Source organism: Telmatherina bonti (assembly GCF_933228915.1).
Source record: "Telmatherina bonti genome assembly, chromosome: 15".
NCBI lineage: Eukaryota > Metazoa > Chordata > Actinopteri > Atheriniformes > Telmatherinidae > Telmatherina > Telmatherina bonti.
In genome coordinates, this window is record NC_136613.1 from 32,640,698 (window position 1) to 32,660,568 (window position 19,871).

Genomic DNA, 19,871 nt, shown 5'->3' on the forward strand with positions numbered 1-19,871 from the left:
AAGTGGAAACCTGGATGAAGATGTGGAATAGTTTGTGGACAGCATGGACGGCGTGTCCTGCAGACTAAAGAGGAGAGGGAGCATCCAGCTTGTTATCAGCCTGCATCTCTGATGGGATGGGGTTGCATTAGTGCCGATGGCGTGGGCAGCTTCCACATCTAGGAAGCTCCATCAATGCTGAAAAGTACGTGGAGAGTTTAGAGCGACATCTGCTCTCCTAACTTCTGCATGTTCTTCTGACGGTTGCATTCATGAATATCGAAACTTACATTTGTATTGTTGTAGTAAAAAGTACTATCAGTATTAATAGTCAGGGATTGGAGCATATTGTGTCCACTAAATACTTTCCATTCTGCTTTCATATAGCAAATAAAATGTTTAACATACTCATGTTTGGCATCTTTCTCACACATCACCTGTATAATTTAATAATTGTCTTTTTTTTTTACTTTAACAAACTTATTAACATGAAAAGACACAAAACAATGACAGTAACAGCTCACCTAATTACTTTTTCATAAGGAAATTATGAAAAATGACAAATATATGGAAAGGAATGTAAAGAAAAAGTAATATTTCCAGTTTTTACGGTTAATCAACATTAAAAAAAAAAATCTTGAATTGTTTTAAATCTGCAGTTTACAGTGACACTGACAGGAGGTCTTCAGGGGATTTGGGTTTTTTGTGAGGGAGCTTTGAAAAGCAAGTGATCTTAAACCTCAGCGAGGAGCTAAAGGAGGTGCAGGCTACAGAGAAGGAGGCGGGTTCTTACTTATGGTGTCCCTGCTGTATTCTGGCAGCACATCAGGTCACACACCCTCAGGAAACTCTCCGCTTGTTAAAATGTCGTGTGATGATCCGGATTTGCAACACAATGTGAATTTATTTCCAATCAACCAAGTTTTATATTAGTTGTCAAAACATGTCTGTGAGCTGATTGATTAAAGTCCAGCTAAAAAGCAGGAACAGCTGTGATGTTTTGTATCTCCAGCAGGGGGCGCCAGTGCTGCATTCACTGCCAGGAGCTTCAGTCTGAGATCCTAAAACTCAACCCAAAACCAGACCTGCTTTCTCAGTGGATGAACACACACTGATGTGTTTACATGGATTAACACAACTTAGTAGGATAACCCTTAAAACTCCAAGCCTTTTTGTATGATGTCTGCAGGCTGTTTTTCTGGTTTCCAACATAGAAATGCACGTAGAAGCTCAACTCCTTTAACACACAGACAGAATCTTTATTATTTAAGATGGCCTCAGCTGTCAGATTAAGAGGCTATAGTTATATAAAATGAATGTATCAATAGATGTAGCATGATAAACACCAATCAGAACAGTTTGTTAACAGAAATAACACACAGATCAGCAATGACCAAGTCTTTTCTCCTCTGCACATCATTCTTTCACATCTTTGCTTTCAAGGGAAAAAAAACTGGCACTGAAACAAACACACAACAGAAACTATTTACACTTTTTCCTCCAGCTGTGTTTTGCTATTTACAGTTATTTATGCTGCCCTGCGATGGACTGGCGAGCTGTCCAGGGTGTACCCTGCCTTTCGCCCAAAGACTGCTGGGATAGGCTCCAGCTTCCCTGCAACCCTTCATTGGATTAAGCCGTTAGGATAACGAATGAATGAGTTACTTATGCTACTATTTTCCCACTATCCTCCCAAAGCCAACTCCACCTCAGCTGGTTTTCACAGAAAGGCATCTTCTTTACATGAGAACCATCATTTCTCTTCTTTTCAGACACACACTGAACTTTCTGCTCACTTGTTGATCTTTGCTCCATTACCGTCAATCTGATTGTCCAGACGTTTGACAGGAAAAGACATTATCATCATTTCTGGATGAAAAGACAAGTCTCTTATAGACATTTACTTAAAATAAATAATAATAAATAATGGTGTTATAATGTGGAACATAAAGTCTCTGAATAAACACCACATTTTGTGGCTGGACTGTAAACCTGCTTAGCAGGATAGAAATGCCTGGAAAACATCCTTAGACCACATAAAGCAGGGATGCCCAGGTTCGGTCCTCCTCTTCTCCAACACACCAGAACTAAATGAATGTCTGGTCTCAGTGTGGAGCTGGATCATATGCAGAAGAGGGAATTCAGCTTTTTGATTCAGGTATGTTGGACAAAGGTTGTATCCAGGAGTACGTTCACATCGGCCTTTTTAATTCGAATCCAAGTCTCAGAAAGTCGCTTTGTTGGGGGAAATGTGAAAGCGCCAAACAAATTCTGATTCAGGCCAAAGAAGTAGAAGTCTGCCTACAAACGCAGGTCTTGGTCCGTTTCCAGCGGGCCAAAGGAAGCGGACTACCAAAAAAAAAAGTCACTTCCTGCATGTGGCGCAGCGTTGCATTGTGGGTAAATCAATAGCGATGGCGTTAAGGGTCCTCTGCCTCGTCTGGTGTTCATACTGCGTCCATTGTTGCAGTGTATTTCTGCAGGTTACTTGCATAAGACACAATAAAAAAACAAAACAGCCATAGTTTGGTCTCCATGTTCAACTGGCAGGTTGAACTTTCTATCCATCTATCTGTCCATCTATCCATCCATCTGTCTGTCATCCATCTGTCCATCCATCCATCTATCTTCACATCCATCTATCCATCCATCCATAAATCTTTCCATCCATTTATCCATCTATCCATCACCCCATTCATTCATCCATTCATTCATCCATCTATCAATCTATCATCCATCTATCCATTTATCTATCTTTCCATCTATTCAGCCATCCATCTATCATCCATCCATCTTTCCATCCACCTACCCATCCATCTATCTATCTTTCCATCTATTCAGCCATCCATCTATCATCATCATCATCATCAAGATCTGGCGACACAAATGTTTCATTAGAAATGCTCCATTCATCATGCTTCAACATAAACATAAGTTTTTTTCAGTGCTCTCGGGTAAAACTCTCAAGACAGAGGCATGAGCTTAAACTTTGCACTGAAGGGGGTGGAATGGTTCCTCATGTAATGCGCTAAATGGTGCATTCACATGAAAAAGGGGATTAGTGATTTGTGGGGGGACTGCAGGCTGACGAAAATTCTCTTAGCTCTGGGCCTTTTAGTGTTAAAGCTCTATATGCAGCCAGTCCTCACTGTGTGTGTGTGTGTGTGTGTGTGTGTGTGTGTGTGTGTGTGTGTGTGTGTGTGTTTTGATTCGCTGCATACCAGCTGCATGAGCTAAGCAGTCAAGAACAGAGCTGCGATAACGTTCCCTCTCCCTCGGTCGCTCGCACACCTGCTGCTGGACTGCATCTCCAGCCTGGCTTTGAAGACAAAGGAGCCGCCTTGTAACGGCTGATGTTTTGCTTGGAAGGCCTTTGTGTGTTCTGGGACAAAAGCTACATGAAAAGCAGCGCCGTCAAATCAATCTGCTAATCAAACACATTTATACGAAGCTACGCCATGCCATTACTTCATACAGTATTACGTGTTTCAGGATTTTCTTTTACCTTTTTCTTTACCTTTTAAGGACACAACTGCGCTCTACGCTCACTATTGTCCCGCCACTGTACACAGACGGCACTTCAGTTCAATATAAAAGCACTTCCTGCCCGCAGGACGCCCATTCTCTGAAAATACCCCACCACCCATCAGAAAGAGCCTTTATTTTCCTTTTTTTCTGAAGTGGAAAACTGCTGTCCCAACCTGCGTCAACATGCTTTTGTCGGAGTAACTAACACCTTGTATCCTAGCAACGGCTGAAAAGAGAGGAAGTCCGAGTGCTCCTGTCATTATGGGCCCATGTGAGAGGAGCATGTTGGTAAACAGGAGCAGCGAGGTCGCGCAAGGCGTCCATGTGGCCCACCAGTTACAGCACTTTTAAGTAATCAGATTAGAAATCAGATGCAAACATCAGATGGTTTTAAATCCATGTCTGGTTTGGTTTGCAGAAAGGCAGAAAACGTCGGGAAGAAGCAGGTCTGGAACTGTGGAAATGCAACTGACTGCTTATTGTCTGATATCAATATTTCCTGGATAACAAACAGAGAAGATGAGAAGGAACAAATAACACAAACAAAAGGAATGTTTAACATGTAAACAATGTTTAACCTTCAGCAGTCTGTTGGCCACTTTTAAGACCTGAAAATGTTTACCATACCCATGTTTGGTACCTATTTCATCAGCAGCTAAGAAAATTATGAAAATTAAAGGACTTTCAAATCTAAGTAACCCATATTTTTATTTCTAATTGAACCTCAAAACTTCGTTGAATCTGAGACATTTTAGCATTTCATGGAAAATCTTGTGAATCTGATGCAGAAACATGAATGTAAAAAGTTTCATCAGACGCAAAACAGGCTGAAAAAGTAGGAAAAAATTAAAAAAAACAACTGGAGGAGCATTTGATGACTGATTAAGTTAACTGGCAACTGGTCAGTAACATGACTGGGTACAAAAGGAGCATTTCAGAGAAGCAGAGTCTCTCGGATGTAAAAGCTGGACAGAGGGTCACCAGTCCGAGACAAACTGGGTCTAAAAACCATGAAACAATTTAGGAAAAATATTTTGAAGATCCATCCATCTACTGTGTATAATATCTTTAAAAGATTCAGAAAACCAGGAGAAATCTCTGTATGTTGTTGTGAGTAAAACTAGATGCTGCAGATCATGGGCCCCTCAGGCATTAAACCAGACATGTGTCTCTACTGGAAATGTCCACATGGTCTCAGGAAGACTTCCAGGAATCACTGTGAACACAGTTCATCATGTACAGAAGTCACAGGTGTTCAAATTTGGTGCTGGAGGGCAGCTCCTGCAACACACCTCTCTCAGATCAACAGGGTGGCACAGTGGCGTAGTGGTTGGAACTGTGGCCTCACAGCGCTAACCAGCGCTGGTCTGGGGGGAGGTTGGAATGGTGTCTTTCTTTATGGAGTTTGCATGTTCTCCCAGTGTATGCATGGGTTCTCTCTGGGTACTCCGGATTCCTCCGACCGTCCAAAGACATGCATGTTAGGTTAACTGGTTGTTCTAGTGGTGCATTCACATCAGGATAGTCCGCTAAACTCGGTCCGATTGGGGACCAGTTGTAGGGGGGGTGTATCCATGCGGACCGAGATCGCATTCAGGCTGCACTTTGGTCAAATGTACCAAACCATTTGAACAATGTGTCCCCATTCCCATCAAAGGTGACGCTGCACCGGAGGTGTAGAAAGTAGAAGTCTTTACCGGCAGCTCTTTCCAACTAGTCACTAAACCAGTTTAACTTAATCAGCTCAGCTCCACCGCAGGTAGATGAGCCTGTTGGTGAAAACACCTGTTCTAAACGCATCGGTAGATCCAAAAACATGGCAGGACTTCTACTTTAATTTTACTTCTACTTCTACTATACACACCTCTGCACTGCAGTAGTATTTAGCAAAAGAGGTTGAGATGTGAAGAAGAAACCTGGAGAGGAAACTATGGCTGTTTTGGGTTTTTATTGTGTCTCATGCAATTATCCTGTAGAAACACACTGCAACAATGGACGCAGTATGAACACCAGACGGGGCAGAGGACCCTTAACGCCATCACTGTGGATTTACCCACAATGCAACACAAACGTCACACGCAGGAAGGGACTTTTGTAGTCCGCTTCCTGTATTAGGTTGGCTTGAAACGGACTGAGACCTGTGTTTGTAGGCGGACCGAGTCTGCTTCCTTTGTCCAAATCAGAATATTTTTGGCACATTCACATTTCCCCAAACGAAGCGACTTTCTGAGCAAACGGACTCTGATTCGGACCAGAAAGGCTGATGTGAACGTGTCCTAAATTGTCCCGTGGAGTGAGTGTGAATGTTTGTTTGTCTCTCTGTTGGCCCTGTGATGGACTGGTGACATGTCCAGGTGTACCTGCCTCTCCCCTGATGATTGCTGGGACAGACTCCAGCTTCCTGAACTGGACTAAGCGGTTAAGAAAATGTATGGATGGAGGATCTGACAGTACGTCACAACAAACTGTTGAAAATTGACATTTTGTCTGAATCAGGTGTGTTAAACGTGTAAAAACAGGATTCAGAGTTTCCTCTGGAGCAAAGCTCATTTAAACTGTTCTGAGTGGAAACCTAGATGAAGATGTGGAGTAGTTTGTGGACAGCATGGACGGCGTGTCCTGCAGACTAAAGAGGAGAGGGAGCATCCAGCTTGTTATCAGCCTGCATCTCTGATGGGATGGGGTTGCATTAGTGCCGATGGCGTGGCCAGATAAATTTAATTTATTGAGCCTTTCCCTTCTAAAGTACAGCATGAAGTTGTCCTGTGTAAAATAACCAAAGAACCACTTCTCTTCTTCTATCTGCAATGCGAACCTCGCTCGCCATTTTCCACAGGCATCTAGTTTTTGCTAAATTAACCATAAAACAAAGGAGCATAAAAAGTAAAGCAGCGGACATCTGTTGTGTGTCCTGTTTGTTATATGCCGTCCTCATAAATCTGTCAAAACCACACACACACACACAATGCATTTGCCCATACAAATGAACAAACCCAGATACAACTGGGAGAAGGAGAATTATCCTGAAGTAAATTAAATCAGCATACAGCTCAGAGCAGTCTCGTCATGATGGTTTACTTCTCCTATAAATCACTTCTTCCAGACGACGGTCCCAGGTGCCGTCCTGCAGCAGTTTATGAGAACACTTAACTGACTGCCTGCACACACAACTGAAGATCATTTAATCTCAGCAACGTGACGGCAGGAGGCAAAAGGAATCATTCAGAACATGGAGGAATGTTTATTTCTGCTAAGTACGACGGCGAGACTTATTTTTAGAGCAGACAACCTCCAGACAGGACGGCCTCTCCCCAAGTCGTCTGTAAACCTGACACTTTAGTTACTCAGGTGTCCAACATGAAAAGTATTAAACAGACTGAATGAAAGGTTTTCAGTTGACAAAGGGAAGGACAGAAGGACACGCAGAGATTCCTGCTTTAGTCAGAGAATGCTTTTAACACCATCAGGCCTTCCATACTAAAAGATAAACTTTTAGAGATGGGGGAGGCCCCCTCCCTGACATCCTGGATTATGGACTTTCTAACATGAAGACCACAATATGTCAGGATGGGGAGAAGGGTTTCTGGGACTGGGGTTCCACAGGGTACTGTTTTAGCTCCCTTTCCTTTCACACTCTACACTTCAGACTTCAGATAAAACTCAGTCCTGCCACATATTCAGATGATACAGCTGTTGTGGTGTGTGTGAGAGGTGGACAGGAAGAGGACTACAGGGACCTGGTAGAGGCCTCCACAGACTGGACTAACAAGAACTGTATTCTAATGAACACTTCCAAGACCAAACAGCTTGTGGTGGATTCCAGGAGATCTAGGTCACACAGAAAGTCAGTCTGTATGGATGGAGAGGAAATAGAGAATGTGAAGACCTACAGGTACCTGGTGGTTCTGGAGCAGAGGATGGATAGTCAGGAAGGGACAGAGTCGCCTTTTCTTCCTCAGGCGGCTCAGGTCCTCTGATGTCTGCAGTGACCTGCTGCAGATGTTCTATCACACCGTCATCGCTGGTGTGATGTTTCACTCTGGTGTCTGCTGGGGGAGCAGCATTACAAACAAGGACTGCAAACGTCTGGACAAACTGGTCAGAAAGACTAGTTCTGTCCTCGGCAGAAGTCTGGACCCTGTCAGAGCTGTGGTGGAGCAGAGGATGAGGAGAAAACTTCAGGGTAGTTTGGATAATAAAATACATCCTCTCCATATTACCCTGGCAGGAGGAGCAGCTGCAGAGAGACGGATCTCTCTTCCATGCAGCGGTTCAGAAGGTCCTTCATTCCAACCGCAATTTGACTGTTTAATATTAATCTTTCATTTCATCTGTTTATCTTTTTTTTTTTTTTTTTTAAAGGAACTGCTGAAACACCCTGAATTTCCCCCCTGGGGATGAATAAAGTATCTATCTATCTGTCTATTAGGGCTGTGACGATATGCTTTTGTCCCGATTCAATTTGATTACAATTTTTTTGTGGGTGCCGATTTGATTTAAATTGCGATTCTCACAATTCTTCAATATTGCTGATTTTTGTAGATTAAAAAAATAAATAAATGTATAAAACTTTTTTTTCTCATCATTTTACTTGATTTCAATGAGGAAAAAAAAACAACCCAGTAGCTAGATCATCATTCTGCTGCTATAATGCCCAAGAAGATAAGTTAAAAGATCACTTAAAAAAAATAAAACAAATGACCAAAAAAATTTAATGGATTATTTTTATTTAGTTGGAAAAAAATCTATTGCTTTAACAAAAAAATCGATTTTAGAATTGTGAAGCAAAAAAATCCCAATTTTCGATTTTTTGATTCAATTTTCCCACCCCTACTATCTATCTATCTATCTAATGATTGCTTGAATGATTGCAACAACATCTGGACTCACCAGTTCCAGAGTAAATCAGTCTATATACTATGGCCGATCTGATCCAATACTGGTATCAGCTCTGGTATAAGTTTTGGTATCAGATCCAGTATCATCTACGGTATCTGTTCCAGTATCAGCGTGACTCATCTATCGGATATCGAACTGTTCAACCTCACCAAGTCACAGAGGAACCTTTAAAGGTCCCATGTTTATAAATGATGGGTTATTTTGCCTCCTGAAACGTGTTGAAGCAGAATCAGCTGATGTTATATCCATTGGAGCCTGTAAATACACTATTCACTAAAAGTTAGGGATATTCAGCTTTTGGGTGAAATTTCACAACAAGCCTAAAATGCCTTCAAACCTGTACAGGTGAACTTAATGTGATCTTCTCTAAGCTTTTAAATGCACATGTCCAACTGTTAAATGTTTCAATAAATTTTGCACAAGTTGCTGTTCTCTAACAAGGAGCTTAACGGCAAAAATCACGGCAGGTGTGTGATCCTTGAATTGACCAATAAATGTCTGGTTCAATTAGAGCTGGTGTTTAAACAGTTGTCCTCATCATGCTGTTCACATGTTGACATCATGAGACCAAGACGACACCTAACAATGGAACAACAGTCCCTTGCCATTGCGATGCTTCAAACAGGACGTTCTCAGACAGAAGTGGCCACTGAGCTTGGAGTGTCACAGAGTGTCATCAGCAGGTTGCAACAGAGATATGGAGAGACTGGAAGAGTCACAGAAAGGCCTAGAAGTGGACGTCCTTTGGCCACATCCCGTGCTGATGACCGCTACATTGTGAACACTGCCCTGAGAAACCGGATGATGAATGCCACTCAACTCCAGGCACGTTTAAGAGAGGTGAGAGGCACCCAAGTGTCACGTCAGACCATTCCAAACCGTTTCCATCAGCGTGGTCTGCGTGCTAGACGACCTGCACGGGTACCTGACCACACCACCAGGCACAGGCATCATCGTCTTGCATGGGCCAGGGAGCATTTACGCTGGACGAGGAACCAGTGGGCCTCAGTGCTGTTCTCTGATGAAAGTCGATTCACACTGAGCAGAAATGATGGCCGGCAACGATGTTGGAGACGTCAGGGAGAGCGCTATGCATCAGCCACTGTTGTCACCAGGCCAGCTTTTGGTGGTGGCGGTGTTACAGTGTGGGCAGGGGTGTCCACTTGGTACAGAACTGCCCTACACTTTGTGAATGGTACAGTGACAAGCCCATACTACCTGAATAACATCATTAATCCAGTGATTGTGCCCCTACATGAACAGCACAGGCCTAATTTCATCTTCATGGACGACAATGCTCCTGCTCATCGAGGCCGCATCATCAGGGAACGGCTGTTGGAGACTGGTGTACCTCAAATGGAACGGCCTGCACTCTCTCCAGACCTGGATCCCATTGAAAACCTGTGGGATCAGCTGAGCCGTCGTGTAGAGGCTCGAAACCCTGCACCCCAGAACCTCAATGACCTGAGGGCTGCCCTTCAAGAAGAGTGGGATGCCATGCCTCAGCAGGCAATAAGTTGCCTTGTGAACAGCATGAGACGTCGTTGTCAAGCTGTAATTGATGCTCAAGGGCACATGACGAGATATTGAGACGTTCAAATTTTTAGTTGTGGTGTAACTACCATTGTTGTTACCTTTTGTGTTGAATGAATTTTTTGAGATGAAGAAATCAGTAGTGCATCCTTCTACTTAAATGTCTTACTTTTATGATATTATATCACTGTAGCACGAACATATTGCATTTTCCATAAATTTCACCTGAAAGCCAAATATCCCTAACTTTTTGTGAGTAGTGTATATAGAATTAGTAATGATTTTGCTTCTTACTTCAAGTTACCAGCCCAGACTCGGCGATACGGAACACCTACAGGCCTGATGGGGAATGAGCTGCCTGTGATCCCTTTGGCATGTCACTAACATGGATGTTGTTTTGCTCCTGAGTTGCAGCTTGCTGAGCGTGACATGCTAATTTTACAGCACAGCGTTAGCCATGTTTTCAACAACAAAATGCATGAAATGAAAAACAAAATGTGGAGCTGTCAGACTGGATAGTCTCACATTACTCACTTACATCCTGCTTCAAGGCTCAAAACGGGTTTCAAGGGTTTGATTTAGACATGGAGGTGTGAAAGTTAATGACAGGATCAGAGTGTTAATGGAGAGTCCCCACAGTCAGTGCTAACCACACCTGTGTGTGTGTGTGTGTGAGAGAGAGAAAAAGTTTGGTATTTGCATGATTAGATAATTGTTGGTTAGTGAGGAAGAATTATTTGTTTATTTCAGATTTCTCAGAAACAGCTTTGTTGAAGGACCTTATTATTGTCATGTTATTTGTTTTCCAACATTTAAAGAGGATAAAAATCTGACATTTTGGGGGCTGACAAGTCAAACGCCAGGATCGCTGTTCCTTCTTTTAAACTACAAACTCGTTCCATGTCAGCTTCCCGACGCTGCAGGTTCCATATCCCCCGCTGCTGTACCCAAACACACATGCAGCCGTTTCCGCAGGGTTTCGTTTGACGTTATCTGTCTGAAAACAGACATTTCCACCGCATCGTGGTGTGCGGAGATGCCCGAGGTCACACGTTTTCTCTGCAACCAGCAGATGCACTGAAACGGTTCAGAAAACGGTGAAAACGTTGAAGTCTATTTCTGAATCGCCATTACTTTCCTGCTATTGTTTCACGTTTAAAACGAAGTTTCCACCTGACTGTTCCAGTGCAGGAACAGGCACCAGAAGCTGCTGGACACTGGGGGAGGTTGAGGACTAACTGGACACTGCAATGAAAGTGTTCCTCCTTTCAGTCAGCATCAGCTGCGTTGGTCAGCGCATGCTAATCACTCTGCAGTCCACCACAAAGACTCTTCAATAAACACCATTAAGGAAATTGAGAAGCTGTTAACCTTTACCCTCCCGGGAGCTTCTTCTGCCTCCTTCTGTCACTTAACTGACTAAAGCCTGACACGAAGCTGACCTCAGGTAGCCTGGGATGACCTCTCATTTAGCCCACTGATGGATGTTGTAACAGATATTGCTTTCATTGTCCCAGCGGTGTCATCAAAGCCGTTTGACCATCTCAGCCAGAGCCAGGACAACACAGTGATCACAGAGTAAAGAGTTTGACCAGGAAAGCATCAGATAAAAACGCTTTGTTAAACTTTAGCATGTACGGATTGGTTTGACTTTGAGCTTTTGAGTGACACAAACCTGGAAAACACTGAGCCAGATATTATAACCAACTGCTTCTATAGTATTCATCATCCTAAAACCACTAAACGACAAAGACGGCAGGATTTCATGGAAGAATGTGGCTGCAGCGGCTTTTCACTGCCACACCAGCAGCACCAGTGCAGGAAGGCTTGAATCACCAAGGAGCTGCTGGATCGCATGAAGGATTGTTAAACTGAGCCTTCGATGTGGCAGAAATGCCGAGGTAAAGGAGGCAGACCAGTCCTGACCAGTGCCTGTACTGGCAGAGACATTTTGTCTCAGCCAAAGGTTGGAAGCAGTTTTAAACTAAAATGGAAATAAAGTCATTACACCAGTAACTAAACCAATATCAGCAGACTAGAGAACTGGTTTATACAAGCAGCGTCAGGATCCTGACCAAACCAACCACCTTATCAGGTCCAGCTTGCTAATACCTGGTCCAACTCCCTTTCTCCTTCAGAGCTAAATCTCTGAGGAACGTTTCAAACACCTCGTTGGATCTGTGACACCAGACATGAAGCATCACACAGTTGCTGCACATTATGGTGAGAATCTCCTGTTCCACCACATCCCAAAGCTGCTCTGCTGGACGGAGATCTGGTGGAGGTTGTTGGAGGACAGTGAACTCATCGTCAAGGCGACCAAAGTGGGACAAAGCAGGATGGATCCATGTTTTCTGTTGTTTCCAGCTAATTCCAACCATCTGAATGCGTCTGTGTGAATTGTAGCCTCAGTTTCCTGTTCTTACTGACAGGAGGGAACCCGGCGTGGTCTTCTGCTGGACCAGTAGTTTTATGTGAAAATCCCAGTAGATTGTCTTGTTAGTCTTTTGTCATGTCTGTGAATAAATGCACTGAATAGCTGCCATGTGATTGGCTGATCACATATTTGTGTTAACCAGCAACTGAACAGGTGTTATAAGGTGTGTGTACATAATTTTTCTTTGCTTTTACCGTGCTGGAATGAGCACAACAGAGCTCTGCTTGTCAGTTTTCAAGGAGGAGAAACTGGTGATTTAGTGAAGTGAACTCTGTTTGACAGCTGGTTGGTAAAATAGTTTCTACAAGTCATGAACACCTCCAGTTTCAAGCCTGTCACATCTCTGTTAGGCGTAGAGAGCAGAGCCTGCAGCCACCCGGGTAAGTCTGCAGCGGGGTGAGAGGTGAAACCACCAGATGTCAGCAGAAACGAGACTCCTCTGACTGAATTGAAGCCCCCGCCCGGCCGGGACCACCAGTGATTCCTGATCTCACTCACCTCGGCAGATGAGTCCGTCCTGGATGATGCTCTGTTTACACACGCTGCAGTGTTTGGCCTTCTTGAACGTCTTCACCCGGAACGTGTGGGAATGAAGGACCTCCAACTCCTCTGGCTGCAGGTTGGAAAACATCGAGACACAAAGATGAAGGATTTCTGTTAAACTGCTTTCATAAAACATGCTCTTCCAAGCCAGTTCACTGCAACGGTTAGGCCATGTGGGATCCACTACATCACACATGTTCACACTCATACAAACTTCAGAGGCAACCTGTCATAGATGCATGTTCAGCCAAAAATACACACCTCTTCTCTAAAAGCCTCTTTAATGCAGATACACAGCTCACATTACACTACAATGCACAGCTCTGTGTTGCTGCGGACAACGTGAAGCTTACAACCCTCGTCATGAGACATGCAAGATCGTGGCGGATGGTTGGAAGAGCAACCCAGAAGCATCTGTTTTAATGAGTACTCCCATGTGGGGATGCACCGATACTTATACCAGTATCGTGTGTGTACTCGTACTTGGTATTAATAGAAGCGTACCGATACCACACTAGTCGAGCCAGCGCAGATGTCTTTGATGAAATGCTTCGGACTTGTTTTAATAGAAATAAATGCCTTGAATGTTAAAATGTGACATTTTTTGTTCCACTAAAAGCCAGATCCTTGTTTCAAAACAACACATTTATAGTTGTATTTAAATAAAATGAGCCAAATCAGAATAAAACTTGTTGAAATTGTTAGATCTGTAATGTTATTATATTTGTATAGGTGAGGTAACTTCAGAAAGGATGGGTCATTTATTACAACCTGATGAAATCTTACACAGTTATAACAGCAGTAATAACCATAGACACAATAATGTTCACATAAACACATCTGGTATCAGCAGATATTCAATTTTCAGATATCGTGATCGGATCAGAACATTTAAAAAGTGGATCGGTGCATTCCTACTCCCATGTGTTCAACATCAATCAATCATGAAGCGTTTCCGTGTTCTTTTACGTCTCTGACTTGTGCAAAGTTTGGCTAATTTATCAATAACACAGTTGAGTTCAGAATTTATTGATGTCTTTGGGTTTACATTGAATCAATAACTGGTTGTTAACATGACTAAACAGATTCAGGAAGGTAATATAAAAAATATTGTGACTTTACTTTTTACTTCTGGCATTTAAACATGACGCCTACTCATGTGAACACGTGTATCATGCTAGTTATCAACCCTGACATATGAATACTCCAGTTTTACACAGTAAAGTAAAAGGTTCAGGTTAGAAGACGAAACATGACTCAGGTGGAACATTTAATCTTCGTGGTTTTGTATTTCTACATTCCTGCCACATGACATGGACGCAGCTCAGGACAGAGCTGCTGAACGTGGACCATCTTCAACTCGTCTCCGTACGTTTCCTGCTCTGTCTCTTGGCTTTAAGCCAGGTTGGCGAGCAAACAATGAAAATCTGATTTTAGAAGTACGACTGTTTCCTGCAGCGTCTTTCTAAAAACCCTCCATGATGTTTTCATGAGACCACCCAAAGGTCCAATCACAAGGAGTCGTTGCGTCATATGTCCCGTGTTTGCTCAGCTGGGCCCAGATTTTGCCTTGAGGGTTGAGCTCAGTGGGAATAATGTTCTCCTCAACCTCCATTTAATCCATACAAGCTTAACCAAATGTTTAGATGAAACTGTGAAAAGGTTTGGGACAAAGTAAGCTAATTAACCCCGATGGTCTTCAGTTAACCAGTTAGCAGATCATTATGGTGTTATCTGGACTGGTGACATAAAACCTCTGCACTCTGCATCGGAGAAAGCTTCAAGCAGACAAGAACAATAATTGATCCAGTAAATTAAAGAACAAACAAACACAGATGATGATGTCTGGGAAAAAGAGCTCCTTCAGAGGGACTTATGGCAACAGGAGACTCTACTGTCCCTCTGTGTCTCACCCATGCAGGTCTTCAGACTGGTTTGCAACCAGTCCTCCAAAACGCTAGAGCAGGGCGGAATGGCCAAAAGTACACTTCATAACACCTAAAACCTGTTTCACTGAATCTTAGTGTTTATTTCGCGTCAGGTTTTCCCCTGAGCGCAGCAGACTGGTGGAGACGAGGATGTCCAGCATCAACTTTCTGTCTCTTACGGTACAACAGATAGAAATTAGCATCTTGCTAAATCGCTAACATTTGAACCAGGTCCCAAAACTAAAACTCTATACTATACTAACTATATTTTAGACAATCTGTTCTTGGTGAAACACAGCTTGAGCAGCCGATGAGGTCAGTGAGCTGGAGGAGTAATTTGTCTTTACTCTGGTAACCTTGATTTTTCCTGAACCATTCCATTAATAAAACATGCTTACAGATGTCCAGATGGTTTGTTCCTCATAAAAAGGAAGAGAAAAACTGAGAATATGTGTTGAGTTTTCCTGAATTTGCTTAAATAAGGTAAGACAGAGCTTAGCCAGAATGTTTTAATCCTGGTGAAAGCATGAAGCTAAACATGGTTCCACCACGGCATCTGAAGCTTTTTGGTCGTAGCATGAAGGAAAGCAGGAAGCAAACCATGGCTTTAAAGCATATTTGTGTTGCAGCAAGTTGCTGGAGTTTAGCTCAACAGCATTTACAGTAAATATCTGGTCATGTTTGACCTTTTAAATCCAAAGTAAATGTCAAAGTATGATGAACGCGTTCAACTTCCATCACAGCTTCACTTTCTGTCGTCTCAATATCTCCAGTGAAAGAGCTGCACTGCTGCACGTTTACAGCAGAGCAAAAAGTCCAACAGCTGTTCAGGCTATTTAAACCAGCACTTGTACTATAAAACAAACTCATACCATTACCAAAATAAAACCAGCCTCCAGTCTGAACCAGTATACCACGCAGCAACCAGTCTGAAATGCTGGATGAGGACGACAAATAAAAAGCTGAAAGTTAGCGTGAACCAGGAGGAAAGAACAACAAGCAGCACATCTAGTTTCACCATAAAACCGACGTTTTTCTCCACTTCTGTACTTCTGCAGCAAATGGATGAGCAGCACCAGCTCTGGGAGGAGAAGCCCATTCACTGAACATCAGCTGTAATGTCGACAGCAGAACTTAGCTGGATTTATTCCTGAGATCCAGTCATCCTCGTGGGACTTCATCCCCTTTCATTAAAGAAAAGACTGAATTTACAACAATCACTCAAATAACTGGAGACTGAAAAAGGGAACAATAACTAAAGAAATATTAATTTAGTGATATAAGAAACTGTTTTTTCATTTAATTGAGTTAGAGAAAAAACTAAAACAAACATCAAATGGACAAATTAGAGACGTTTCTGTTGAACAGTGGGACAAAATACCTGTCAACAGGTGCAGAAGTCTGACTGAGAGGAACAGAAAACACCTGACTGGAGCGGAAACATTAAAGGATTGTTCAATAAACTATTAGTTTATGACTGGTATAACATGTTTTATTTTATCATATTTGTTTGCTTTTTAAAAATATTTATGTTAAATCAGAATTAGAAAATATTGTAATAATTTTTGTATTTATTATTACTAAAAAAAATTTACAATTTAAAATAAAATAAATTATAATTACATTTTTTTATTATTACTTTAGTCAATTTCAGCTTATTTCACAGGGAGCTGTTTGTTTGTTTTACTTTAATGGGAGGGTATGAATACTTATGAGGACGACTGTAATTCAAAATTGATAAGAAACAGAAAAACAGAATCACCATATTTATACTAGGAATAATTTACTTTACTCAGACTATATGAAGTATCTAACGGCCTCTACGCTCACCCTAACATGCTGATAAATTTCTTATAATGACCAAACGCACAGAAGAAAAGTGAGCGAAAGTTCTCACACGTCTGTGTTAAAGTCTACACATGCGCCTCGTTTTCCTCTTCCTCTATGTGCCTGAAGACCTAAAAATACGTTTGCATAACGTCGAGATGAAAGGGAGAAAACGGATGCATCTAAAGGCAGGAAGCAGTCACTGGCATGGCCAGCAGCCATAAGACTTCCATTAAGCATGTGCACGCTGGACAGGGCTGAAGGAGCCATATGGTTGGCATATTGAGGAGCTTTACAAAGGAATTTTCATATGATAGGACCAATAGCATGATCAGGCACAGTAAGGAAGATCAAGGAAGATCAAGCAGTTCCCTTTGAGGGAAAATTCCCAGAGTGGTGACCACAGTAACCTTATAACCACTGATAAAGCCTCACTTTGTCTCCTCCAGCATCTGAAAAGGCAGCGAGGTGGAAAACCAACAATTAAATCATAAACTGAGCAGCTTGTCTGTCCCTCACATCATCATTTCCTTCTCCTTTTCTCTCCATCCTCTCTTCAGCTGTTAGCAGAAAGGACGTCCTTTACTGTGAGGTTTCACTTTTAAAGCAAGTTTATTTCTACAATAAAAAAAACACTGTGTACAAGAGGATTCAAAGTGCTTTTTATAAAACTTTAAAAGCTTTACAGACGGTGCAAAGTTGAATTAAGAAAGAGGAAAAAGTTCCAACAAATGGCAAAAGTCGCAATAAAATCAGAATAAAATCATAAATGAAATTAAAATGATTAAATGCAGGATAAGTTATAAGTTACTGTACACAAATAATGCTAAATGTTTTTCATCTGGACTTAAAAGTGTCTGCATGTGGTGAAAGTTTGATCTCCACTGGAAGCTTCTTCCTCTTGTTTGCAGAGTAAAAGCTAAATGTTTAGTCCAGACTAAATGTGGGAACGCGTAATGCAGAATTCTGTTGACAAGCCGGTTTTCCAGCAGGACTTCCACCCAGCCTGTCTCTGCAGAGTTAGCTGATCCCTGCTGGAGTTTCCTGACTTAACCAAACCAAATTTCTCACATGAGAGCACGAAGTTGCACATGCAGCATCGCCAGCAGTAAACACATGCTTTCTAACATTTTAAGATCAAAGATACTTTATTCATCCCGAAGGGAAATTCAGAGTTCAAGCCAGCTCGTCCAAGGTCAGACATACAGACATGTAACATTAATGACAAAATACTAATACAGAACTGAGATTAAGATCAGGCCGTGCAGCCAGTTTACCAGCGCTGCCTTACAATAGAGATACATTAGGATCATAGGGGGGGGTCGAGGACAAAAAAGGTCACGTAATTTCGGACATACAGAGAAAAAAACCTCATACACTGAAGCACAAACTAAAACAAGACACACAAAATGGCATTGAATTAAGTTGGCATGAGACGGAATCTTTGCAAAGCCAGAGAGATGACGTTTCACTATGTTTCTCTTTAAAACAGATTTCTGTGTTCCCTGTTGTTGATCAAACTCCATGTTTAATGTTTGATGGAGCCACATGGCAACAGCAGGACTTCGATCCTTCATTCCACCTCCCTGCTACACCTCACTACGACATAACGGGATTAGCTTAATCTTGTTAGGCTAAAACAATGGCTGTGGCTGTGCGGGAAGCACCATGTTGGCAACACAGCTTTTGTTAGGAGGGGTGGAGGTCTCAGCCTGGCATCTACAGGCAGTGTCATCCAAGGCGGCACAATACCAAAGCCTCGGCTGGCACCTGCCGGGTTCGCAGTTTGGATGTGGAGGCTGGAAAGGGGTGATAAGTGGGTTTGGTGACGTCCTGTTAAAACGATGAGAGTGGAAACAGATTCTTCTGGAATGAGGAAATAACTCCCCAGTTTCCATGACTCGACTGGTCAGAAATGACCCATCATTATGGAAACAATAAAGTGCCACAGTCAGAATAATCCCATAATACCAGTCACATCCAGTCACAGTAGAATATGTATGGAATACAGGATGACAGTGACGGAGTCAGAAACAAGTAAATGACCAAAAGGAAAAGGAAAAGTGAAAAAACACACATTCATTTACATGTAAATAAATAACATAAAATGAAAAAAAAGCATGTTCCATTTGTAAAGAGCTGAATTCTTTTGGCTGGCTTTTGGTTTTTTTTATTTCATTTCCCTTTTAGTCCAGTGATTTATCCACAAAAACATTTTTCAGATTCCAAATTAAATTAGCTCTGCAACACGGGGTGTAACATTTTAATCAGCCCGTGTTGCCATAGCAGAGCTATTTGTTCCACAACGCCAACGTCACAGAAAACTCCCGTCTTTTAACGGACTAAAACTGTTTGATTGTGCTGTGAAACATGAAATAGATAACAAATATCCTGTTACAAATAAAAGTTCAAATGAACCAAGGAAGCCATCTACGAGGTGACGCCAGGATGGCACAAGAACAAGAAGCGCATCCGAGAGGAAAGTTAAATCCCTGTTTTATCTGCAGAAATAAGACTCTTCTGAAAGAAATAGAGAAAATTATCAAACTGTTTCTGCTGCCTGTAAGAGAACAAACCTAACGATTAGAGAGGCAGTCTCCCTTCCTGAATAAACAGAGGTGAAAACAACACCAACATCCTGCAAGCTACATCTCATTAAAAAACTCAACAGTAAAACAAGTTATAAAATCCATCACAGATGAAAGCTGTGACAGAAATACAAGTATTTTCTTTTATTCTCAGTATTAGTTTATTAGGCCTCCATTGGAACTATATTTGCCCCAAAAAGCAACTTTTTTTTTTTAAATCTAAATGGATTTTGGTGGATAATAACATGAAATATTGTAATTTATTGTAAACTGAGGCTCTTATAACACTGGAAATATATATTTAACTGAGTTTCTTTTTAAAACAGTTGAAAAAATAGAACATATCCCTGGCCAAAACTGAGTATAAAATAGTTTTGTTAAAACTAACTTAGACAGAGCGTGCACGTGTTGAATGACGTACACCAAAAATAAACAGCTAGCTTCATGCTTCTTGTCTTTTAGGTCGTAACATGGAAAACTACATAATAAGAACCAGTTTTGCCTCCATTTTGATTCATCATCGGGACGTCATAGGGACATCATCGGGACGTCATCGAGTCGTTATCGGGACATCATCGGGCCATCATCAGGACGTAACTGGGATGTTAT

At 42.0% G+C, this 19,871-nt stretch overlaps 1 protein-coding gene across 4 annotated transcripts in view; it reads right to left on the bottom strand.

The window, feature by feature from the left end:
- Positions 1-19,871, bottom strand: part of tns1b (tensin 1b) — a 224,562-nt gene that overhangs the window by 137,465 nt on the left and 67,226 nt on the right. For all 4 annotated transcript variants that reach the window (XM_079254829.1, XM_079254832.1, XM_079254831.1 and 1 more), the window contains exon 2: positions 12,875-12,989. In XM_079254829.1, the coding sequence (XP_079110955.1) occupies positions 12,875-12,989 (115 nt within the window). The remainder of the gene's footprint in view (positions 1-12,874; positions 12,990-19,871) is intronic.